The sequence below is a fragment of the Scyliorhinus canicula genome, chromosome 2 (assembly GCF_902713615.1).
Source record: "Scyliorhinus canicula chromosome 2, sScyCan1.1, whole genome shotgun sequence".
NCBI lineage: Eukaryota > Metazoa > Chordata > Chondrichthyes > Carcharhiniformes > Scyliorhinidae > Scyliorhinus > Scyliorhinus canicula.
Window position 1 is genome coordinate 220,473,570 of NC_052147.1, and position 21,319 is coordinate 220,494,888.

Here is a 21,319-nt window from a genome sequence, read left to right on the forward strand (position 1 = left end):
TGCAGTTTCTTGGGGTTGTATACATTTGAGTAACTAAAATGAATATCTGCAATCCAAGCTTTCAATCGCCAAAAAGTAACTGGAAATTAACACTGATCTCTGTTATTGTCAGCATTTTAAGGAAAGAGATAACTAATTTAAATGTTGAAATTTTGCACAATGTTTGTCAGGTTCTCCCATAACTGTCCACCATAACTGCCGCAGAGAAAACTCTGAGAAATAGCATAACTAGTCATTAGCTATTTCTCCAGTATGTATATACCCAAATTACAGTGGGCAATCCGAGAATTCATGTTGAACTTCTACTCCAGTTTCTCTTTATTCAGCTGTGAATTGTTTCTTATGAACAAGAAAAGAACCTCTGGTCCATTCAGCATGTCCCATGCAATTGTGATATTTCGTGCATCTCAATGCATAGACGCGCCATCCCATTCAGGACTAAGATTTGAAAGTTGTTTACTCTTAGGGAGAAGATAATAACAGCTCTGCAGTTATCAAACTAATAAGTGCTGGGAAATTAATATATGTTGCGATATGTTTTAGGAGTCCTCTGGAACTTGTCTTCATGTGATGCAGTGAAGATGCCAATTATTCGTGATGCTCTAACAACTCTCACAAATAGTGTGGTGATACCTCATTCTGGGTGGAGCAGCTCCTCTTTTGATGAAGACAGAAAAGTGAAATTCCACACTTCTTTAGTTCTGCGAAATACTACCGGATGTCTACGGTAAATAAGTAAATTATCCTCAGCCAAATGGTCATAAATATAGAAACATATTGCGCCGTTGGTAAAACAATACCTTTTCGTACCAAACCAGGTAATATGTGCCGGCCTCCCCGAACTGGTGCCGGAATGTGGCGACTAGAGGCTTTTCACAGTAGCTTCATTGAAGCCTACTTGTCACAATAAGCGATTTATTATTATATTATATTGAAGAATTGAAATTAAAAAGCAGTTTTAAGTATTCAAGTACAAAACTTTTCCATTTTCAAAGAATTGATTTGTCGAGGTAAGATTAAATAGCTTTAGTTTTAAAATTGTTTTTTGTTTGGTTTCTCACTCATTTTCTCTGCCACTTTTCCCCTCTTTTTATCACCACTCAACAATTGTTAACTCTCCTAGAGTTCAATTCCGTGGGTAATCAATGCCTTGTGCAAGTGCTCTTCTTCATTTATTTATCTAATTTCATTATCTTTAATTCAATAAAATGTTTATAATTCAATGAAATATTTATCATTATTGGTATGTGTTGAATAAACTAGGATTGTTTTCATTGGAAAGACTGAGACTGAAGGGAGACCTGATAGAGGTCTACAAAACTATGAGATGTTTAGACAAGGTGGATAGTCAGAGGCTTTCTCCAAGGGTGGAAGTGTCAATTACAAGGGGGCACAGGTTCAAGGTTAGAGGGGGAAAGTTTAAGGAAGATGTGCAGGGTAAGCTTTTCACTGAGTAGTGGGTGCCTGGAACACGCTGCCAGATAATGTGGCGGAAGCAGGCACATTAGCAACATTTAAGAGGCTACTGGATGGATACATGAATAGGGAGGAAATAAAGGGATACGGACAGAGGAAGGGCAGAAGGATTATTTTAAGTTAGGGCATCATGATCGGCACAGGCTTGGAGGGCCGATGGTCCTGTTCCTCTGCTGTATCTTTCTTTGTTCTTTGAGCCATGTTTTAACAAGTTTGCCATTTTACAGAAATCTTAGCTCTGCAGGAGAAGAAGCTCGAAAGAAGATCCGATCTTGTGAGGGGTTGGTGGATTCGTTACTACATGTTATCCAGATGTGCGTTAACAGTGCAGATTATGATAGCAAGGTTTGTGATTTGCTTACTTGAATAGTAATTTTACTCATTCTTGTAATTTGATTTTAAGTACTGCATAATTTTTATTTTTAAAAATTTTTTATTGAAAAATGTTGTATTTATACAACAACAAACAGTAATGAAAATAGCAACGGTCTCCAACAATAACAGTCATAACACCCCCAGAACCGTAACAGCTCGTACACCGAACCCCCCCCCCCCCACCCACCCCCAACCCCAATGATCAACAAATTAAATTAACAACATATTAAATTGAATAACTGTAGAACAAATAGATAACCCCCCCCCCCCTCTCTTCTCTCTCTCCCCCCCCCCCCCCCCCCCCGGGTTGCTGCTGCTATTGACCCATTTCCCTATCTCTGAGTCAGAAAGTCCAAGAAAGGCTACCACCGTTTATAGAACCCTTGTACTGATCCTGTCAGGGCGAATTTGACCCTTTCCAGTTTGATAAACCCCGCCATGTCACTGATCCAGGTCTCCACACTTGGGGGCCTCGCATCCTTCCACTGCAGCAAGATCCGCCGCCGGGCTACTAGGGACGCAAAGGCCAAAACACCGGCCTCTTTCGCCTCCTGCACTCCCGGCTCCGCCGCAACCCCAAAGATCGCGAGTCCCCAGCCCGGTTTGACCCTGGATCCAACCACCCTCGACACCGTCCTCGCTGCCCCCTTCCAAAATTCCTCCAGTGCCGGGCATGCCCAGAACATATGGGCATGGTTCGCAGGACTCCCCAAACACCTGACACACCTATCTTCGCCCCCAAAGAAACTACTCATCCGAGTTCCAGACATGTGAGCCAGATGCAGCACCTTAAATTGAATGAGACTAAGCCTCGCACATGAAGAAGAAGAGTTAACCCTCTCCAAGGCATCCGCCCAAGTCCCGTCCTCCATCTGCTCCCCTAATTCCCCTTCCCACTTAGCCTTCAGCTCCTCCACTGACGCCTGCTCCCCCTCCTGCATTACCTTATAAATGTCAGACACCTTCCCATCCCTGACCCACACCCCTGAAAGCACCCTGTCCCTTGCCCCCCGCGAGGGCAGCAAAGGAAATCCCTCCACCTGCTGCCTAGCAAACGCCTTTACCTGCAAGTACCTGAACGTGTTCCCTGGGGGGAGCCCGAATTTCTCTTCCAATTCCCCCAGGCTCGCAAACCTCCCGCCCATAAACAGGTCCCCCAACTTCCTAATGCCCACCCTGTACCACCCCCTAAATCCCCCGTCGATGTTCCCCGGGACAAACCGATGATTCCCCCTTAATGGAGCCTCCACCGAGCCCTTCACTTCCCCCCTGTGCCTCCTCCACTGCCCCCATATTTTTAGGGTCGCTGCCACCACCGGGCTCGTGGTATACCTCATGAGAGGGAGCGGCAACGGCGCCGTTACCAGGGCCCCCAGGCTCGTGCCACCACAGGACGCCATCTTCATCCTTTTCCATGCCACCCCCCCATCACCCATTTACGCACCATTGACACATTGGCCGGCCAATAATAACTCGAAAGGTTGGGCAGCGCCAGCCCCCCCCCCATCTCTACCTCGCTCCAGAAAGACCCTCCTCACTCTCGGAGTCCCACGCGCCCACACAAAGCTCAAAATGCTACTAGTCACCCTCCTGAAAAAGGCCCTGGGGATGAAGATGGGCAGGCACTGAAACAGGAACAAGAACCTCGGGAGCACCGTCATTTTGACAGGCTGCACCCTCCCCGTCAACGACAGTGGCAGCATATCCCATCTTTTAAATTCCTCCTCCATCTGCTCCACAAGCCTGGTGAAATTGAGCTTGTGAAGAGTCCCCCAGCACCTGGCCACCTGCACCCCCAGGTACCTAAAACTCTTCCCTGCCCTCTTAAACGGGAGCCTTCCAATTCCCTCCTCTTGGTCCCCCGGGTGCTCCACAAACACCTCACTCTTGCCCAGATTCAGTTTATAGCCTGAAAAGGCCCCGAACTCAGCCAACAGCTCCATCACCCTCGGCATCCCTCCCACCGGGTCCGCCACATACAGTAACAGGTCATCTGCATACAACGACACCCGATGTTCCTCCCCACCCCGCATCAAACCCCTCCACCTTCCTGACTCCCTCACCGCCATCGCCAAAGGTTCGATTGCCAGTGCAAACAACAAGGGGGACAGGGGGCACCCCTGCCTGGTCCCTCGGTAGAGCCGGAAGTATTCCGACCTCCTCCCATTCGTAGCCACACTCTCGATCGGGGCCTCATACAGTAGCCTCGCCCACTTAATAAACCCTTCTCCAAATCCAAACCTCTCCAGCACCTCCCATAGGTACCCCCACTCCACTCTATCGAAGGCCTTCTCCACATCCAGCGCCACCACTATCTCCGCCTCCCCCTCAATCGCCGGCATCATAATGACATTTAACAACCTCTGTACATTCGTATTCAGCTGCCTTCCCTTAACAAAACCTGTCTGGTCCTTATGCATCACCCCTGGCACACAGTCCTCAATCCTGGTGGCCAGGATCTTTGCCAGCAACTTGGCGTCTACATTAAGGAGAGATATGGGCCTGTACGAACCACACTGCTGGGGGTCCTTATCCCTCTTTAGGATTAAGGAAATCAGCGCCCGCGACATCGTCGGGGGCAAAGCCCCTCCCCTTCCCATGCCTCATTAAACGTCCGCACCAATAGGGGGCCCACCAGGTCCACATACTTTTTATAGAACTCTACCGGGAACCCGTCCGGCCCCGGCGCCTTCCCAGACTGCATCTGCCCAATCCCCTTAACCAGCTCCTCCAGCTCAATCGGCGCCCCCAGCCCTTCCACCTGCTCCTCCTGCACCTTCGGGAAAGATAGCCCGTCGAGAAAACTCTCCATTCCCCTCCTCTCCACCAGTGGCTCCGACCGGTACAGTTCCCCATAAAAGTCCTTGAAGACCTCATTCACCTCTGCCCCCTTCCGCACCACATTCCCACTCTTATCTCTCACTCCAGCAATTTCCCTAGCCGCATCCCGCTTGCGGAGCTGATGTGCCAGCATCCTACTCTCCTTTTCACCATATTCATACACCGCCCCCTGTGCCTTCCTCCACTGTGCCTCCGCCTTTCTGGTGATTAACAAATCAAACCTAGCTTGTAGGCTACGCCTCTCCCCCAGCAATCCCTCCTCTGGTGCCTCCGCGTACCTCCTATCCACCTCCAGGAGCTCCCCCACCAGTCTCTCCCTCTCCCTCCTCTCCGTCCTATCCCTGTGGGCCCGGATGGATATCAGCTCCCCCCGAATCACTGCCTTCAGGGCTTCCCGGACCACCCCCACCCGGACCTCCCCCGTATCGTTAACCTCGAGGTACCGCTCAATACTTCTCAGGACCCTCCTGCACACCTCCTCCTCCGCCAAGAATCACACATCCAGAAGCCACAGCGGGCGCTGGTCCCGTACCTCCCCCATCTCCAAATCCATCCAATGCGGAGCGTGGTCGGAGATTGCAATGGCCGAATACTCGGCCTCCTCCACCCTCGGAATCAATCCCCTGCTCACCACGAAAAAGTCTATTCTGGAGTAAACCCTATGGACGTGGGAGAAAAAAGAATACTCCCGCGTCCTCGGCCTCCCAAACCTCCAGGGGTCCACCCCTCCCATCTGGTCCATAAACCCCCTCAGCACCTTGGCCGCCGCCGGCCTCCTACCCGTCCTTGAACTGGACCAATCCAGTGAAGGATCCAGCACCGTATTGAAGTCCCCCGCCCATGATTAGGCCCCCCGCCTCCAGGTCCGGGATACGTCCCAGCATACGCCTCATAAAGCCCGCATCATCCCAATTTGGGGCATACACGTTAACTAATACCGCCTTCTCTCCCTGTAGCCTACCCCTCACCATAACAAACCTACCCCCCCTTATCCGCCACCACCTCAGATGCCTCAAACAACACCCTCTTCCCCACCAGAATCGCCACCCCCCGGTTCTTCGCATCCAACCCGGAGTGGAAAACCTGCCCTACCCACCCTTTCCTCAGACGGAACTGGTCCGCCACCTTCAGGTGGGTCTCCTGGAGCATCGCCACATCCGCCTTCAGCCCCATCAAATGAGCAAATACCCTAGCCCGCTTAACCGGCCCGTTCAGTCCTCTCACATTCCAGGTGACCAACCGGATCAGAGGGCATCCCGCCCCAGGCCAGCACGCCCTGCCCGACCCAGTCCCCACGGCGACAGCACCTCTCCTCTACCCCCCTGGCCCACACTGCCTCCTTCCTGACCCTACCAGCAGCAACCCGGTACCCCCCCCCCCCCCCCCCCCCCCCCCCAGGCTAGGACCCCTCCTAGCCGCGACACGCCCTCCATTGTACTTCTGTGGGTCAGCTGACTTCTGCTGACCCCGGCAACTCCCGCCAAAACTCGACCCCTCCCGACGTGGGATCATCCCCCCCCATCTGCCACTCCCCTTGGCACCGCTCCAGCGCGGGGGAAAAAACCAGTAGAGGACCCGCCCCCACCGCCAGCTCCACCCCTCCAGCCCCGCAACGTGGGAAACCGGAGGAAAGCCCGCGCTTTCATACTACCCCACCCCATCCTACTGACACAGCTCCCAAATACCAGCCCCATCCCATCCCCCAACCCCATATAGAATACAAATCCCCAACATCCCCCGCAAAATACAAAACTCAGACCATACCCCCCCCCACCAGAAAACAGAGCAAAACCCACATAAAGAAACCATGTCAAAATTACAAAAGTACAAAAAACACAGCAACAGCAAAAACCAGCAATATAACAATACAACCGACCCCGCAACCCCCAAATAGTAGTGCCGATCCAGATAAGTTACCCACAGGCGCGCAGGCTGCAACATCCCAAACTTTACGTGCTTCTTATGAAGCACCTCCTTAGTCCGGTTAAACCCGGCCCGCCGCTTAGCTACCTCCGCACTCCAGTCCTGGTAGATCCGCACTACCGAATTCTCCCACTTGCTGCTCCTCACCTTCTTGGCCCAGCGCAGCACACACTCCCGGTCACTGAACTGATGGAACCGCACCAGCACCGCCCGCGGGGGTTCATTCGCCTTGGGCCTCCTGGCCAGCACTCTGTGGGCTCCCTCCAGCTCCAGGGGCGGATGGAACGACCCTGCCCCCACCATCGAATTCAACATGCTGGCCACGTAGGTCGGCAGATCCGACCCCTCCAGACCCTCCGCAAGGCCCAAGATCCTTAAATTCTTCCGCCTCATGCGGAGATCCAGCTCCTCAAAGCGGTCTTGCCACTTTTTATGGAGTGCCTCGTGCACCTCCACCTTACCCACGAGGACCACGGCCTCCTCCTCTCATTCAGCGGCCTGCTGCTGCAACTCCTGGATGGCAGCACCCTGGGTCGTCTGGGTCTCCATCAGCTTGCTGGTTGCTTCCTTCAGTGAGCTCGGCAACTCAGCCTTCAGCTCCGCAAAACAGTGCAGGAGAGCAGCTTCCTGCTCCTGCGCCCACAGCCTCCACTCCTCGGGTGCTCCGCCGGCCGCCATCTTGGATTCCTTCCCCCGCTTTTTCTGGGGAGCTGCTGCCGTTTTTCTCCTTGCCCCACTTCGATTGCGAAACATAAATTGCGGAGAATGTTTCTCCCAACACCTTCCCCCACTGGGAAACGTCAAAAAAGAGCCCAAAAGTCCGTTAAAATCGGGAGCTCCCAAATGTGCGGCTTAGCACGTCATCACCGCAACCGGAAGTCAAGTACTGCATAATTCTTGTAAAACAATCACTGAATTTAATTTAAAGCCTGTGACCGTTTTTTTTGTCTTCCTATGTTTCCCACCTGGTGTCTACTGTTCTCTTGAAGGCACTGAGTTTTGTGAATAGATAATCATAGACACTAGAATAGACACTAGCAGAGCTTCAGAGTAATCACATTTTCAACCTTTTTTTATGTCTTCCAATTTTAGATTTTTAAAACTGAAATTATCTCATGGGTTAGAATATAACAAATAAAGAATTATTATGTAAAATAATTTTCTAACTATATCTCAGTCTCTAATGGGTCAGGAACACATACTAATGCAGTGATAAAGATTCTTGTTGATCCCTTGACTGAAGGGATGTAACCTTGACTTTCTCAAATATCACCGGCAGTGCTCCATAATGGCAGATGCAAAATCCACTTTGCAATGTAGAATAGCACAATTAGAAAGAAAGAAATATGATGATATAACCATTCCAGGAATGTATCGCAAATTGACCACGGTGGAAATGGAATATTCAAGTGTATTTGACATTCAGAAAGATAGGCAGACAGGGAAATGAGATGGGGTAGCTCTGTTAATAAAGGATAAGAATCATCGAATTCTTGCAGTGCAGAAGGAGGCCAATTGACCCTTTGAGAGAGCACTATAGCCATGTCCACCGCCCCCCCCCCCCCCCCCCCCTTTCCTCCTCCTCCAGTCCACCCTTCCCTATCCCTGTAATCTAGCCTACATCCCTGGACACCAAGGGGGAATTTAGCATGGCCAATAAACCTAACCTGCACATCTTTTGGACTGTGGGAGGAAACCGGAGCGCCTGGAGGAAACCCATGGAGACATGGGAAGAACGTTCAAACTCCACACAGTCACCCAGAGTTAAACCTGGGTGCTTGGTGCTGTGAGGCAGCAGTGCTAACCACTGTGCTGCCCGATTATTCTTAAGTAAGGAATCTAAGGATGGTATCAAATTGAAAGAAAAGACCAATAGTGCGGTGAAGATTGGGTCAATCCAGAAATCAGCAAATAATGATGAAAAAATAGAGGGAGAAATTAGAATAGGAGAGTAAATTAGCAAGTAATAAAAGCAGACAGCATGAGCTTCTGCAAGTATATAACAAGGTAGAGCTAAAATAAATATTGGTCCCTAAAGAATCAGTGCATATGTGAAAAATGATCATGGCTCAGAAGATGAAAATATACAATCAGTTTGAGAGGAGATGAGAAATAACAAGGGAATGAAGTCACCAGTGGGAATCATTTATAAGCCCCCTAACAGTCGCTATATTGTAGAACAGGATATACATCATAAAATAATGGGGACTTCTAAGAAAGATACTGCAATAATCATAGTTAATTTTAATCCTTTAGATTGGACGAATCAAATTGGCAAAGGTAGCCTGGAGGATGAGTTCATAGAGTGTACTCAGGACAGTTTCTTAAAACAATACGTTTTCGTACCAACCAGGTAATAGGCTATTTTAGAGATGGTAATATCTAATTAAACAATATTAATTGATCTTGTAGTTAAGGATCCTCTATGCAAGAGCGATTGTAACATGATAGAATGTTGTTCCAAACAAATGAGAGAAATGTGGGTGCATAGCTAGTGCCTCAAGGCAAGTACAAAGGAATGAAAGCAGAGTTGGTAACAGTAGATTGGGAAAATAGGATAAAAGATAATACAGTAAGTAAGCAGTTGCAGACATTTCAGATTATATTGTATAATTGTCAACAAGGGCATATTTCGACTTCTGGTTGCGGTGATGCGGAGCTAAGTTGCACGTTCGGCAGCTCCCGCCAGGAACGGACTTTTGGGCTCTTTTTAGGGCCCCCAGCGGTACTTTTTCGACGTTTCCTGACGTGGGAAGGAGCCAGCAACATTTCCCCGGCAGTATATGACCTGGGCCAGGAGTGGGGCGAGTAAGAAAGTGGTTGCAGCGCCAAAGCAGAAGCGAGGGAAGAAGCACAAGATGGTGGCGGGCGGAGACCAGTGGGCGCAGGAGCAGCAGGAGACTCTCCAGCGCTGCTTCAGGGAGCTTAAAGCAGAGCTGCTGAAGCCATTGAAGGCTTCAATTGACAAGCTGCTGGAGACCCAGACGGCCCAGGGGGTGGCAATCCGAGAGATCCGACAAAAGGCCTCCGAAAGAGAGGACGAGACCTTAGGCCTCGCGGTGGAGATGCACGAGGCACTCCATAAAAATGGGAGGAGAGGTTTGAGGAGATGGAGGACCGGTCAAGGCGGAGAAATCTGCGGATCCTGGGCCTTCCGGAATGGCTGGAGGGGTCAGACATAGGGGCCTATGTGGCCATCATGTTAAATTCGCTGATGGGAGCTGGGTCCTTTCAGGGACCCGTGGAGCTGAGGGGGCCCATCGAATATTGGCAAGAAGACCCAAGCCGAATGAGCTGCCACGGGCAGTGCTGGTGCGGTTCCACCCATTTGCTGACCGGGAGTGTGTGCTCAGGTGGGCCAAGAAGGAGCGGAGCAGCAGGTGGGAGAATGCGGTGGTGCGGATCTACCAGGACTGGAGTGCGGAGGTGGCAAAGAAGAGGGCCGGCTACAATCGGATGAAGGCGGTGCTGCACATGAAGGGAGTAAAGTTCGGCATGCTACAGCCGGCGCGTTTGTGGGTCACCTACAAGGGCTGGCACTTTTACTTTGAGTCCCCGGAGGAGGCGTGGGCCTTTGTGCAGGCCAAGAAGTTGGACTCAAACTGAGGGCTGGGTGCGGGGGTCTGCATGTAACTGTTATATTTTGAGGGGGGGGTTCTCTGCTTAATGTTGGTTCTTTGTTGTTTTCAGGGCGGGTGGGGTACTGTTTTCTGCTTGGGTTTGTTGGATGGGCTCGAGGAGGGGGGCAGACCTGCAGTGTGGGGGGCTGATGGTGTGAAGGGGGGGTTGGGGCCCCGCGAGGGGACCGGGCCGGTAAAGGGAGCTGCTGTAGAGAAGGTGGGGTCGGGCAGCTGGGAAGCACGGGCTTTTTCCCGCTTGGGAGGGTAGGAGGAAAGCCCGCTGGTGGACCCTGGGGAGGAGGGGAAACCCCACGCTGGCAGGGGTCGGAGAAGTGGCGGGAGTAGCCGGGGTCAGCAGGCGTCAGCTGACTTGCGGGAGTACAATGGAGGGAGCAACGCAGCTAGGGGCGTCCTAGCTTTGGGGGGGGGGGGGGGGGGGTGGTACCGGGTTGCTGCTGGAATGGCCAAGAAGGAGCTGGAGTATGTGGAGGGGGTCGGGATGGGGGTCCGCCGCCGTGGGGAACGGGCTGAGCAGGGGGCGCTGGCACGTGGCGGGCTGAGGAAGGGTAATGGCTAGTCGGCGGGGGAGGGGGGCAGGTAGCCCCCTGATCCGGCTGATAGCCCCCTGGTCCGGCTGATAGCCTGGAATGTGAGGGGACTGAATGGGCTGGTCAAACGGGCCCGCGTGTTTGCGCACCTGAAGGGGCTGAAGGCGGATGTGGCCATGCTTCAGGCGACGCACCTGAAGGTGGCGGATCAGGTTAGATTGAGGAAGGGATGGGTAGGCCAGGTGTTTCATTCGGGGCTAGATGCTAAAAATCGGGGGGTGGCGATCCTGGTGGGGAAGAGGGTGTCGTTTGAGGCATCGAATGTGGTGGCAGACAGCGGCGGGAGGTATGTGATGGTAAGCAGTAAGCTGCAGGGGGAGCGGGTGGTGCTGGTCAATGTATACGCCCCGAATTGGGACGATGCGGGTTTCATGCAGCGCATGTTGGGCCGGATTCCAGATTTGGAGGCGGGGGACCTGATAATGGGGGGGGGGGGGGGATTTTAACACGGTGCTGGACCCGGCAGTGGATCGATCCAGGACGGGGAGGAGGCCAGCGGCGGCTAAGGTGTTGAGGGGGGTTATGGATCAGATGGGAGGGGTGGATCCATGGAGGTTTGCGAGGCCGAGGACCAGGGAATTTTCATACTTCTCCCATGTGCATAAGGCCAATTCCCGGATTGATTTTTTTCGTTATGAGTAGGGCGCTGATTGCGAGGGTGGAGGATGCTGAGTATTCGCCGATTGCCATTTCTGACCATGCCCCGCACTGGGTGGACCTCGAGCTGGGGGAGGAGAGGGACCAGCGCCCGCTTTGGCGCTTGGAGGTGGGGCTGCTGGCGGACGAGGAGGTGGGCGGGTGGGTTCGAGGATGTATCGAGAGGTACCTGGAGGCCAATGACAATGGGGAGGTCCAGGTGGGGACAGTCTGGGAGGCGCTGAAGGCGGTGGTTAGGGGGGGAGTTGATCTCCATTCAAGCCCACAGGGAGAGGAGAGAGAGGGAGAGACTGGTGGGGGAGATGGTGAGGGTGGACAGGAGATACGCGGAGGCTCCGGAGGAGGGATTGCTGAGGGAGCGGCGTACTCTCCAGGCTGAGTTCGACTTGTTCACCACTAGAAAGGCGGAAGCTCAGTGGAGGAAAGCACAGGGAGCGGTGTATGAATATGGGGAGAAGGCGAGCAGGATGCTAGCGCACCAGCTCCGTAAGTGGGATGCGGCCAGGGAGATTCGTGGAGTTAAGGATAGGGGAGGGAATGTGGTGCGAAGGGGGGTAGACATTAATGGGGTCTTCAGGGACTTTTATGAGGAATTGTATCGATTGCGAAGGGGGGTAGACATTAATGGGGTCTTCAGGGACTTTTATGAGGAATTGTATCGGTCCGAACCCCCAGTGGAGGAGGGATGGGGCGCTTCTTGGGTCGGTTGAGATTCCCGAGGGTGGAGGAGGGACAGGTGGAGGGACTGGTGGCGCCGGTTCAGCTGGAGGAGCTGGTCAAAGGGATAGGGAGCATGCAGTCGGGGAAGGCGCCGGGGCCGGATGGGTTCCCGGTTGAATTCTATAAAACGTATGCAGACCTGTTGGGCCCCCTGTTGGTTAGGACCTTCAACGAGGCAAGGGAAGGGGGGCGCTGCCTCTGACAAAGTCCCGGGCGCTGATTTCCTTGATCCTTAAACGGGACAAGGATCCCCTGCAGTGTGGGTCATACAGGCCGATCTCACTCTTAAATGTAGACGCCAAGCTGTTGGCGAAGATCTTAGCCATGAGGATCAAACGGGGTTCGTGAAGGGGAGGCAGCTGAACACTAACATACGGAGGTTCTTGAATGTTATAATGATGCCGGTGGTAGAAGGGGAGGCGGAGATAGTGGTGGCGTTGGACGCGGAGAAGGCCTTTGATAGGGTTGAGAGGGGGTACTTGTGGGAGGTGTTAGAGAGGTTCGGGTTTGGGGAGGGGTTTGTCAGATGGGTGAGGCTGTTATATGAGGCCCCGATGGCGAGCGTGGCCACGAATTGGAGGAGGTCGGAGTATTTTTTGTTATACCGAGGGACGTGGCAGGAATGTCCCTTTCCCCCCTACTTTTTGCGCTGGCAATTGAACCCCTGGCCATGACGCTGAGGGAGCCGAGGAACTGGAGGCGGCTGGTGCGGGGTGGGGAGGAACACCGAGTGTCGCTCTATGCGGTGACCTATTGTTGTATGTGGCGGACCCGGTGGGGGGAATGCCGGAGGTGATGAGGATTCTCGGGGAATTTGGGGATTTCTCGGGGTACGAGCTCAACTTAGGGAAGAGCGAGCTGTTTGTTGTGCACCCGGGGGACCAGGAGGGGGGGATTGGTAGGCTCCCACTAAAAAGGCCGGAGAGGGGCTTCAGGTACTTGGGGGTCCAGGTGGCCAGGAGCTGGGGGGCCTTGCATAAGCTTGACCTCACGAGGCTGGTGGAGCAAATGGAGGAGGAGTTTAAGAGGTGGGATATGCTGTCGCTGTCTCTGGCGGGTAGGGTGCAATCAGTCAAGGTGAAGGTGCTTCCGAGATTTCTGTTCCTGTTCCAGTGCCTCCCCATCCTTATCCCGAAGACCTTTTTCAGGCGGGTTAACAGGAGCATTACGGGTTTGTGTGGGCGCACGGGACCCCGAGGGTGAGAAGGGTGTTCCTGGAGCGGGGCAGGGATTGGGGGGGGGGGGGGGGGGGGCAGGCGCTGTCCAACCTCTGTGGGCATTATTGGGCTGCCAACGCAGCGATGGTGAGTAAGTGGGTGATGGACGGGGAAGGGGCAGCATGGAAGGGGATGGAGATGGCGTCCTGTGTGGGCACGAGCCTGGAGGCGCTGGTAACGGCGCCGCTGCCGCTCCCTCCAACGAGGTATACCACGAGCCCGGTGGTGGCGGCTACCCTCAAAATTTGGGGGCAATGATGAGGGCAAAGGGGGGAGGTGGGGGACTCGATGGGGTGCCCGATACGGGGGAACCACCGGTTTGTCCCAGGGAGAATTGAGGGCGGGTTCCTGAGTTGGCACAGGGCAGGTGTTAGGAGGTTGGGGGACTTATTTGTATACGGGAAGTTTGTGAGCCTGGCGTTTGTCAGGCGGCAGGTGGCGGAGTTTCCTCTGTTGCCGCCACGTGGGGTCCAGGACAGGGTGCTCTCGGGGGTGTGTGTTGGAGAGGCGAGGATCTCGGCAACGTACCAAGTGATGCAGGAGGTAGACGAGGCCTCGGTGGAGGAGCTGAAGGGTAAATGGGAGGAGGAGCTGGGTGAGGAGATTGAGGAGGGGATGTGGGCGGAAGCCCTAGGAAGGGTGAACTCCTCCTTCTTGTGCGAGGCTTAGCCTCATACAGTTTAAGGTGCTGCATAGGGCTCACATGACCGGGACAAGGATGAGCCTGTTCTTTGGGAGCAAGTACAGGTGTAGTAGGTGCTCAGGGAGCCCAGCAAACCATGCCCATATGTTCTGGGCATACCCAGCGCTGGGGCAATTTTGGAAGGGCGTAGCAAGGACGGTGTCGAGGGTGGTGGGATTCAGGGTCAAACCGGGCTGGGGGCTCGCAATATTTGTGGTTGCAGAGGAGCCGGGAGTGTAGGAGGCGAAAGAGGCCAGCATTCTGGCCTTTGCGTCCCTAGTAGCCCGGCGGAGGATTCTTCTTCAGTGGAAGGATGCGAGACCCCAAGCGTGGAGGCCTGGATCAACGATATGGCGGGGTTTATTAAATTGGAGAGGGTGAAATTTGCCCTAAGGGGGTCAGTGCAGGGGTTCTTCAAGAGGTGGCAACCATTCCTAGATTTCCTGGCAGAACGGTAGAAAAAGGCCAGCAGCAGCAGCAACCTGGGGTGGTGTGTGTGTGTGTGTGGGGGGGGGGTGAGGGGGGGCACGTTTTCTTTGTTTTGGGCTGAAGGGACGTGTATATTTGTTCATTGCTAATGACGGGCGTTAATTTTTTTTTTCTTTACATGGGGGGGGGGGGGGGGTTCTTTTCTTGATATTTTTTGTTATTGATATTTTGTGAAAATTTGAATAAAAATTATTTTTAAAAAACAAGGGCATATTCCATTGAGAGAGCCTCTGCAGGAAGGATTCACCATCATCCATAACTAAGGAATCAAAGAATGGTATCAAACAGAAAGAAAAGACCTTTGGCGCAGTGAAGATTGAATAAATCCAGAAATGAGCAAACAATGATGAGAAAAGGGAGAAATTAGAATAAGAGAGTAAATTAGCAAAAAAATAAAAGAACAAACAGCAAGAGCTTCTACAAGTATCTAAAGTAAATATTGGTCCCAAAAGGATGAGACTTGGGAATTAATAATAAGAAACAAAGAAATGGCAGAGACTTTGATCAAATATTTTCTTCCTGTCACCATGGTAGAGGACACTGGCATCCCAAGAACAGTAGAGAATAAAAGAACAAGATGGACTGAGGGAGAAATTAAAGTAATCACTATCACTGGAGTAAATGTAATTGGACTAAAGGCAGACATGTTCCCTGCATCTATCTTGAGGAGTAGTTGTTGAGAGAATCTTTTCACTTGTGATCTTCCAAAATTCCCCAGATTCTGTGAAGGTCCCAGCACACTGGAAGACCACAAATGTAACACCTCTCTGAGGTGTTGGAACTATGTGCTGTTTGCCTAACATCTGTCTTGGGGAAATTGCTGGAATGCATTATTAAGCAAATAGCAGCAGGACATTTTGAAAATCAAAATACATTCGAGCAGGATTCAACATGTTTATGAAAGGGAAAGCATGTTTGACAAATTTATTTGAGTTCCTTACATATGTAACACCGAGGGTGGATAAAGGAGAGCCGGTAGATCCATAGAACCCCTGCAGTGAAGGAGACCGTTCGGGCTCATCGAGTCTGCACCGACCCCTGAAGGAGCACCCTACTTCGGCCCAGTCCCCTACCCTATCACCCTTATACCACCTAGAGACCATTTAGCATAGCCAATCCACCTAACCTGCACATCTTTAGACTATGGGAGGAAACCACAGCACTCAGCGGAAACCTACGCAGATACAGGAAGAATGTGCCAGCTCCACGCAGTTACCTAAAGTCGGAATCAAACCCGGATCTCTGGTGTTGAGGAAACCATGCTAACCACTGAGCCAACGTTTTCTCTGTGCTAATGTTTTCCCTTGTAGAGGAATCTACAACTCTGGGTTCAGTTACAAAATAAGGGATCTCCTGTTTGAGATGAGGCCAAATTTCCTGTCGAGGGTCATGAATCTTATGAATTCTCTATACCTGAGAGCAGTGGAGGCTGGATCATTGAATATACTCAATGATGAGTTAGATATGTTTTTGATCTACAAGGGATCCTAGGTTTATTGAGGGGCAGGCAGGAAAGTGGAATCGAGGCCATAATCGGATCAACCATGATCTTATTGAATATCAGCAGGGTTGAGGTGCCAAATGGCCTGCTGCTGCTCCTATTTCTTATGTTCTTATGAAATGTCCCTTCACTAAGTTGGAGTTAAGTTTTCATGGGAAACTCCCTGGAAAACTTGTCCATGAAGTGTAGATAAGTTTAGATGCTAGGAATCTAAAGAGGTTCTGTGCCTTTACTGAGGCAAAAGTTGATAAATGACAATGTTCATTAAATATGCCTGATGTAAATGGCATTCTAACTATGTTTGTTGATTTAGACTGTGGAAAATTGTGTTTGCATCCTGAGAAACCTGTCCTATCGCTTAGAGCTAGAGGTTCCACAAGCTCGTCTGATGGGAACAAGTGAACTTGATGGATTACTTGGCAGTGACTCTCCTAATAAAGATGCTGAGACTGGTTGCTGGGGTAAGAAGAAGAAAAAGAAAAATAAAGAACCCCAGGATGATCAGGTAAAAGTTTGCCTTCCACTGAAACTATGATATGATTTGTAACTGTTTGTATTCTACAATGGGATCTGAAGCACCAAACAAAATTAATGAATGTTGTAATAAATTGAGGGGCAAGGTGATAGTCTTTAGAACATAGAACATACAATGCAGAAGGAGGCCATTCGGCCCATCGAGTCTGCACTGACCCACTGAAGCCCTCACTTCCACCCTATTTCCGTCACCCAATAACCTCTCCTATCCTTTTTGGTTATTAAGGGCAATTTATCATGGCCAATCCACCTAACCTGAACCTCTTTGGACTGTGGGAGGAAACCGGAGCACCCGGAGGAAAACCACGCAGACACGGGGAGAACGTGCAGATTCCGCACGGGCAGTATCCCAGCGGAGAATCCTACCTGGCACCCTGGCGCTGTGAAGACACGGTGCTATCCACTTGTGCTACTGTGCTGCCCTTTAGAATGGCAACAAGCTGGAACTGACTGTAAACATAAAATAGTCACCGTAATGTGCGGCTTGAGGTGTTCACTGGAAAATCTGGAGTTTGCAAGAAGGTGCCAAAAGTTGTGTGGATGGAGCATTTTACATGAAGGGGAAATGCAACAAAGTACAATAAGCATGCAGGATGGGTGTGTAATTGGCAAATTAATGTCAATATGGATAATGGTGAGGTCATACAATTTAGTGGAAAGAATAAAGAGGCCACATCCTGCTAGGATAATAGTTTAAATGGGATCGAGAACAAAAGGATCTAGAGGTACACAATCATAAACCACAAATTAGTGGCACAGAACCATAAGACTATTCATAAAAACAAGTAAAACACAGGTTAATTTCTAGAATGATAGAATTGAGAAGCAGAGAAGTTAATATCTTGGTTAGATCACACTCTTGAGTACTGTGCATAGTTCTGGTCTCCATTATATAAAAGGATATAGAGACATTAGAATTTTAAAGTGCAAAAGATTTGCAAGGATGATACAAGAATTGGGAGAATACAGTTGTTCGGAAACTGAACGGGACAAGACTAATTTCCAGGAAAGAAAACACCTACAAAATGTTTACGGTAGCGGAAGAGTTTAATAGGGTGGACATAAAGATGCTTCCAATTGCGGGACCAAAGCTCAGGACCTCAATATTAAGGTGATCGCTAATAAATCCAGTGGGAAATTTTGAAGAAGTGTCTTTACCCAGAAAATTCCATGAATGTGCATTGTGTTATCACAATGAGTAATGGAGGTAAATTACATCATTGCAGTTAAGCGAAAGGCAGATAAGCACATCAAAAGGAAAGGAATAAAAGGGTACTGTACTGATATGCATTAACAAGTGTGTAAATATGTATAGCTTCCGACCAGTAGGTGTCAGGCAAGTAGTGGCACGTGACACTGTAGCTTAAAGGAGTCTTGAGGAGAAATCATCGTGGTCAGTCGTGTTTGTATTAGCTCCAGTTTTATAGCATTAATTTCCTAACAGTTTATTATACTGTAATAAAATTAACTAGTCTTGAACTAGATGTTCTTTAGCACGCCGACTCAGTAATTGTCCCTGTACAAGAACATAACAGGTGCTTTGGGGTTTGATGAAGAGAGGCAAGAGAAGATTTCTGTGGATTGCAAACGGTGGTACAGAACAGCTCAGCCAAGTGACCCTTTTCTGTGCCATAGGGGCCATTATCACTTAAAAATTACCTGGTCATTCATCCTATTGTTGTAAGTGGGATCTTCATGTGTTCAAATGGCTGCTGTGTTTACATACATTGCAACAGTGATTGTGCTCAAAAAGTACTTTGTATGTGAAGTCGTTAGAAACATGCTGATGTTAGGAAGAAAATTATTTAAATGCGATTTAATTCTTTGATGTACCAAAATATTGCAAGGAACATTTATAGAAGGAGCAATGGACAATTACAGTGGATTATTTTAATTAGATACTGAGAGTGGTAGCATAGTGGTCGCGTTACTGGACTAATAATCCTCTGGTCCAGACAAATGACCTGGAAAAATGAATTCAAAAGACACTGCAGGAACTTGGAATTATAAATTTAGTTAATTCAGTAAATATAGAATAAAAAGCTAGTATCAGTAATGTTCACTATATAACCACCGGATTGTTGCAAAGATCAATGGAGTTCACAAATTTACTTTAGGAAGTCATCCGTCAATTAAGAATGGGTAATAAATTCTGGCCTTGCCAGAGACATCCACATCCTATGAATGGGTAAAAGAAATGTGACATTTTGCGAACCTCACATTTTTAATTTTTCCTCCTAAAACCTTGTAATCTGTGTACATTTGTGAAGATGAGTGGAAGTGAAGGAGTATTGTATTATAGTTCAAACCTTTCATGTTTAATGAATATTTTTGTTGTTCTTAGAAGCTAATAGGATCTCTGTGACTATGTTCATCCATGTTTTCTTAAAGAAAAGTAAAAATTAAGGTCTTTTGAGCCAGGGTTCTATTATGGGATCTTACCATCCAGTAGTAACATCGACTAGGAACTTAACAGTAATGTGAATTAAGCAATGTAAGTAACACAGCCAAGTGGTATGATTTTCGGCAACTAAATTATTGACTTTCAAATGTGTGTATAATGTAATTAAATGCACCTGCTGCTTTTAAGCCAATACTTTTTATTTACAGTGGGATGGAGTAGGTCCTATCCCTGGATTTTCTAAATCTCCAAAAGGAGTTGAAATGTTGTGGCATCCATCAATTGTGAAACCATATCTCACTCTTCTTGCTGAAAGTTCAAACCCAGCTACATTGGAAGGATCTGCTGGATCTCTACAAAACCTATCAGCAGGAAACTGGAAGGTATGTCCAAAATGTATAATATGTAATCATTTATAAATAACAAGTTATACATGTTTGTGTTCATCAAAGTAAGTAACGCCCTTCCTCAGAATTACAACACTTTTTAACCATCTTTGGAGCCCACTTTCATTATTTGCTGTCCTAAATCAGCTTTTGTCGATTCGGGTACAGGTTGAAGCTTCCTTGCGTTCTCCCGCAACCTTTGACAGGCATTATCTACTGCATTAATGCTTCTTTCCATTTTTTTTCCAGTGGCAATTCTAAGCCAATTACAAAAAAGTTACAAACATTTTGAGTTCATGCCCATTGCATAGGGTTGCAGTTGACCATAGAATTTTACAAAGATGACCATTAGGTCTATCATGTCTGGTTCAGCGTAGCACGGTGGTGCAGTAGTTAGCACTGCTGCCTCATGGCGCTGAGGACCCGGGTTCGTTCCTGGCCGCCAGGTCACTGATCATGTGGAGTTTACACATTCTCCCCCGTGTCTGCATGGGTCCACAACCCAAAAAAAAGATATGCAGGGTAGGTGGATTGGCCATGCTAAATTGCCCCTTACTTGAGGGAAAAAACAATTGGGTGATCTAAATTTTCACAAGATTTTAAATGTCAATGCCAGCTGTCTAGAAAAGGGTTTCACTTGGTTCCTTTCCCCATCACCTACTGAATTTTATTGGAACAAGCATTAAGTATAAATATTGGCAGGCGGCATAGTGTCGCATTGGTTAGCACTGCTGCCTCGCGGCACTGAGGACCCGTGTTTGATCCCGGCCCCGGGTCACTGTCCATGTGGAGTTTGCACATTCTCCCCGTGTTTGCATGGGTTTCACCCCCACAACCCAAAAATGTGCAAGCTAGGTGGATTGGCCAAGCTAAATTGGCCCTTAATTGGGGAGAAAAAAAGATTTGGGTACTCTAAACTTTTTTTTCAAAGTATAATTATTGGCATGGACCAGTTTGATCAAACGGTCTGTTCCTCTGTTATTTTCTATTTAAGTTTAAATTCAGTGTAATACTTCTTTTTAAAAAGTAGTTACAGATCGTGCTTCCAGCACCTTTCTGGTAAAACATTCCAAGACTGTATAAAAAAAAACTCTCTTCTTTCATTTGATGATCTTAAATTTGTCAACCTAGTTACCAATTCCTCTTTCGGTGGCATAGTTTTCCCCAAATTACAGGGCAGCACGATGACACAGTGGTTAGCACTGCTGTCTCATGACGCCGAGGACCCGGGACGCTGTCCGTGTGGAGTTTGCCAATTCTCCCCGTATCTGCGTGGGTCTCACCCCCACAACCCAAAAGGTGTGCAGGATAGGTGGATTGTCCATGCTAAATTGCCGTTTATTTGAAAAAAAACATTTTTAAAAATGTTTTCCCCAAATTACTTTAACATCTCTTACCTCTTTTTATTTTAATAAAAAAAATGTCTAGTCTATTCTCATAACTACTATCCCATCACCTTTACGCATCACTTCTGTACCCTCATAATATCCTTGACATCCCTTGTATAGTAATGTAAAACTAAACAATATTAAAACTACAACTGAATCAATTAATTGTATAGATTTGGCATTGCTATTATCTCTCTTCATCCTGTATCCCTGTTTATAGAACTAGAATCCCACATGTTTTAATAGTTTTTCAACTTCTTCTCCCACTTTTAATGTCAGAAGAGGGAGCGTTGCAGCTCTTTGGGCTGAGCTGGATTTAACATGAAAGGGTGATGTGACAATCCATTGCATTTCCCAGGCTTTACAAAAAGTACAAGCTTCCAAAAGAAAGGTTTGAGTGTTCTAATTAAAAATGCCGTTATATTGGTCTGATCATGTGCTTGTCGCTTTTCTAATAGAAAATATTAATGACCTGGATTTTACAGTGGGTGGCAACACTGA

The 21,319-nt window shown here is 49.1% G+C and overlaps 1 protein-coding gene across 5 annotated transcripts in view; it reads left to right on the plus strand.

The window, feature by feature from the left end:
• Window positions 1-21,319, plus strand: part of pkp4 (plakophilin 4) — a 322,789-nt gene that overhangs the window by 243,843 nt on the left and 57,627 nt on the right. For all 5 annotated transcript variants that reach the window (XM_038789587.1, XM_038789589.1, XM_038789588.1 and 2 more), the window contains exons 12-15: window positions 544-727; window positions 1,704-1,821; window positions 16,423-16,614; window positions 19,254-19,427. In XM_038789587.1, the coding sequence (XP_038645515.1) occupies window positions 544-727; window positions 1,704-1,821; window positions 16,423-16,614; window positions 19,254-19,427 (668 nt within the window). The remainder of the gene's footprint in view (window positions 1-543; window positions 728-1,703; window positions 1,822-16,422; window positions 16,615-19,253; window positions 19,428-21,319) is intronic.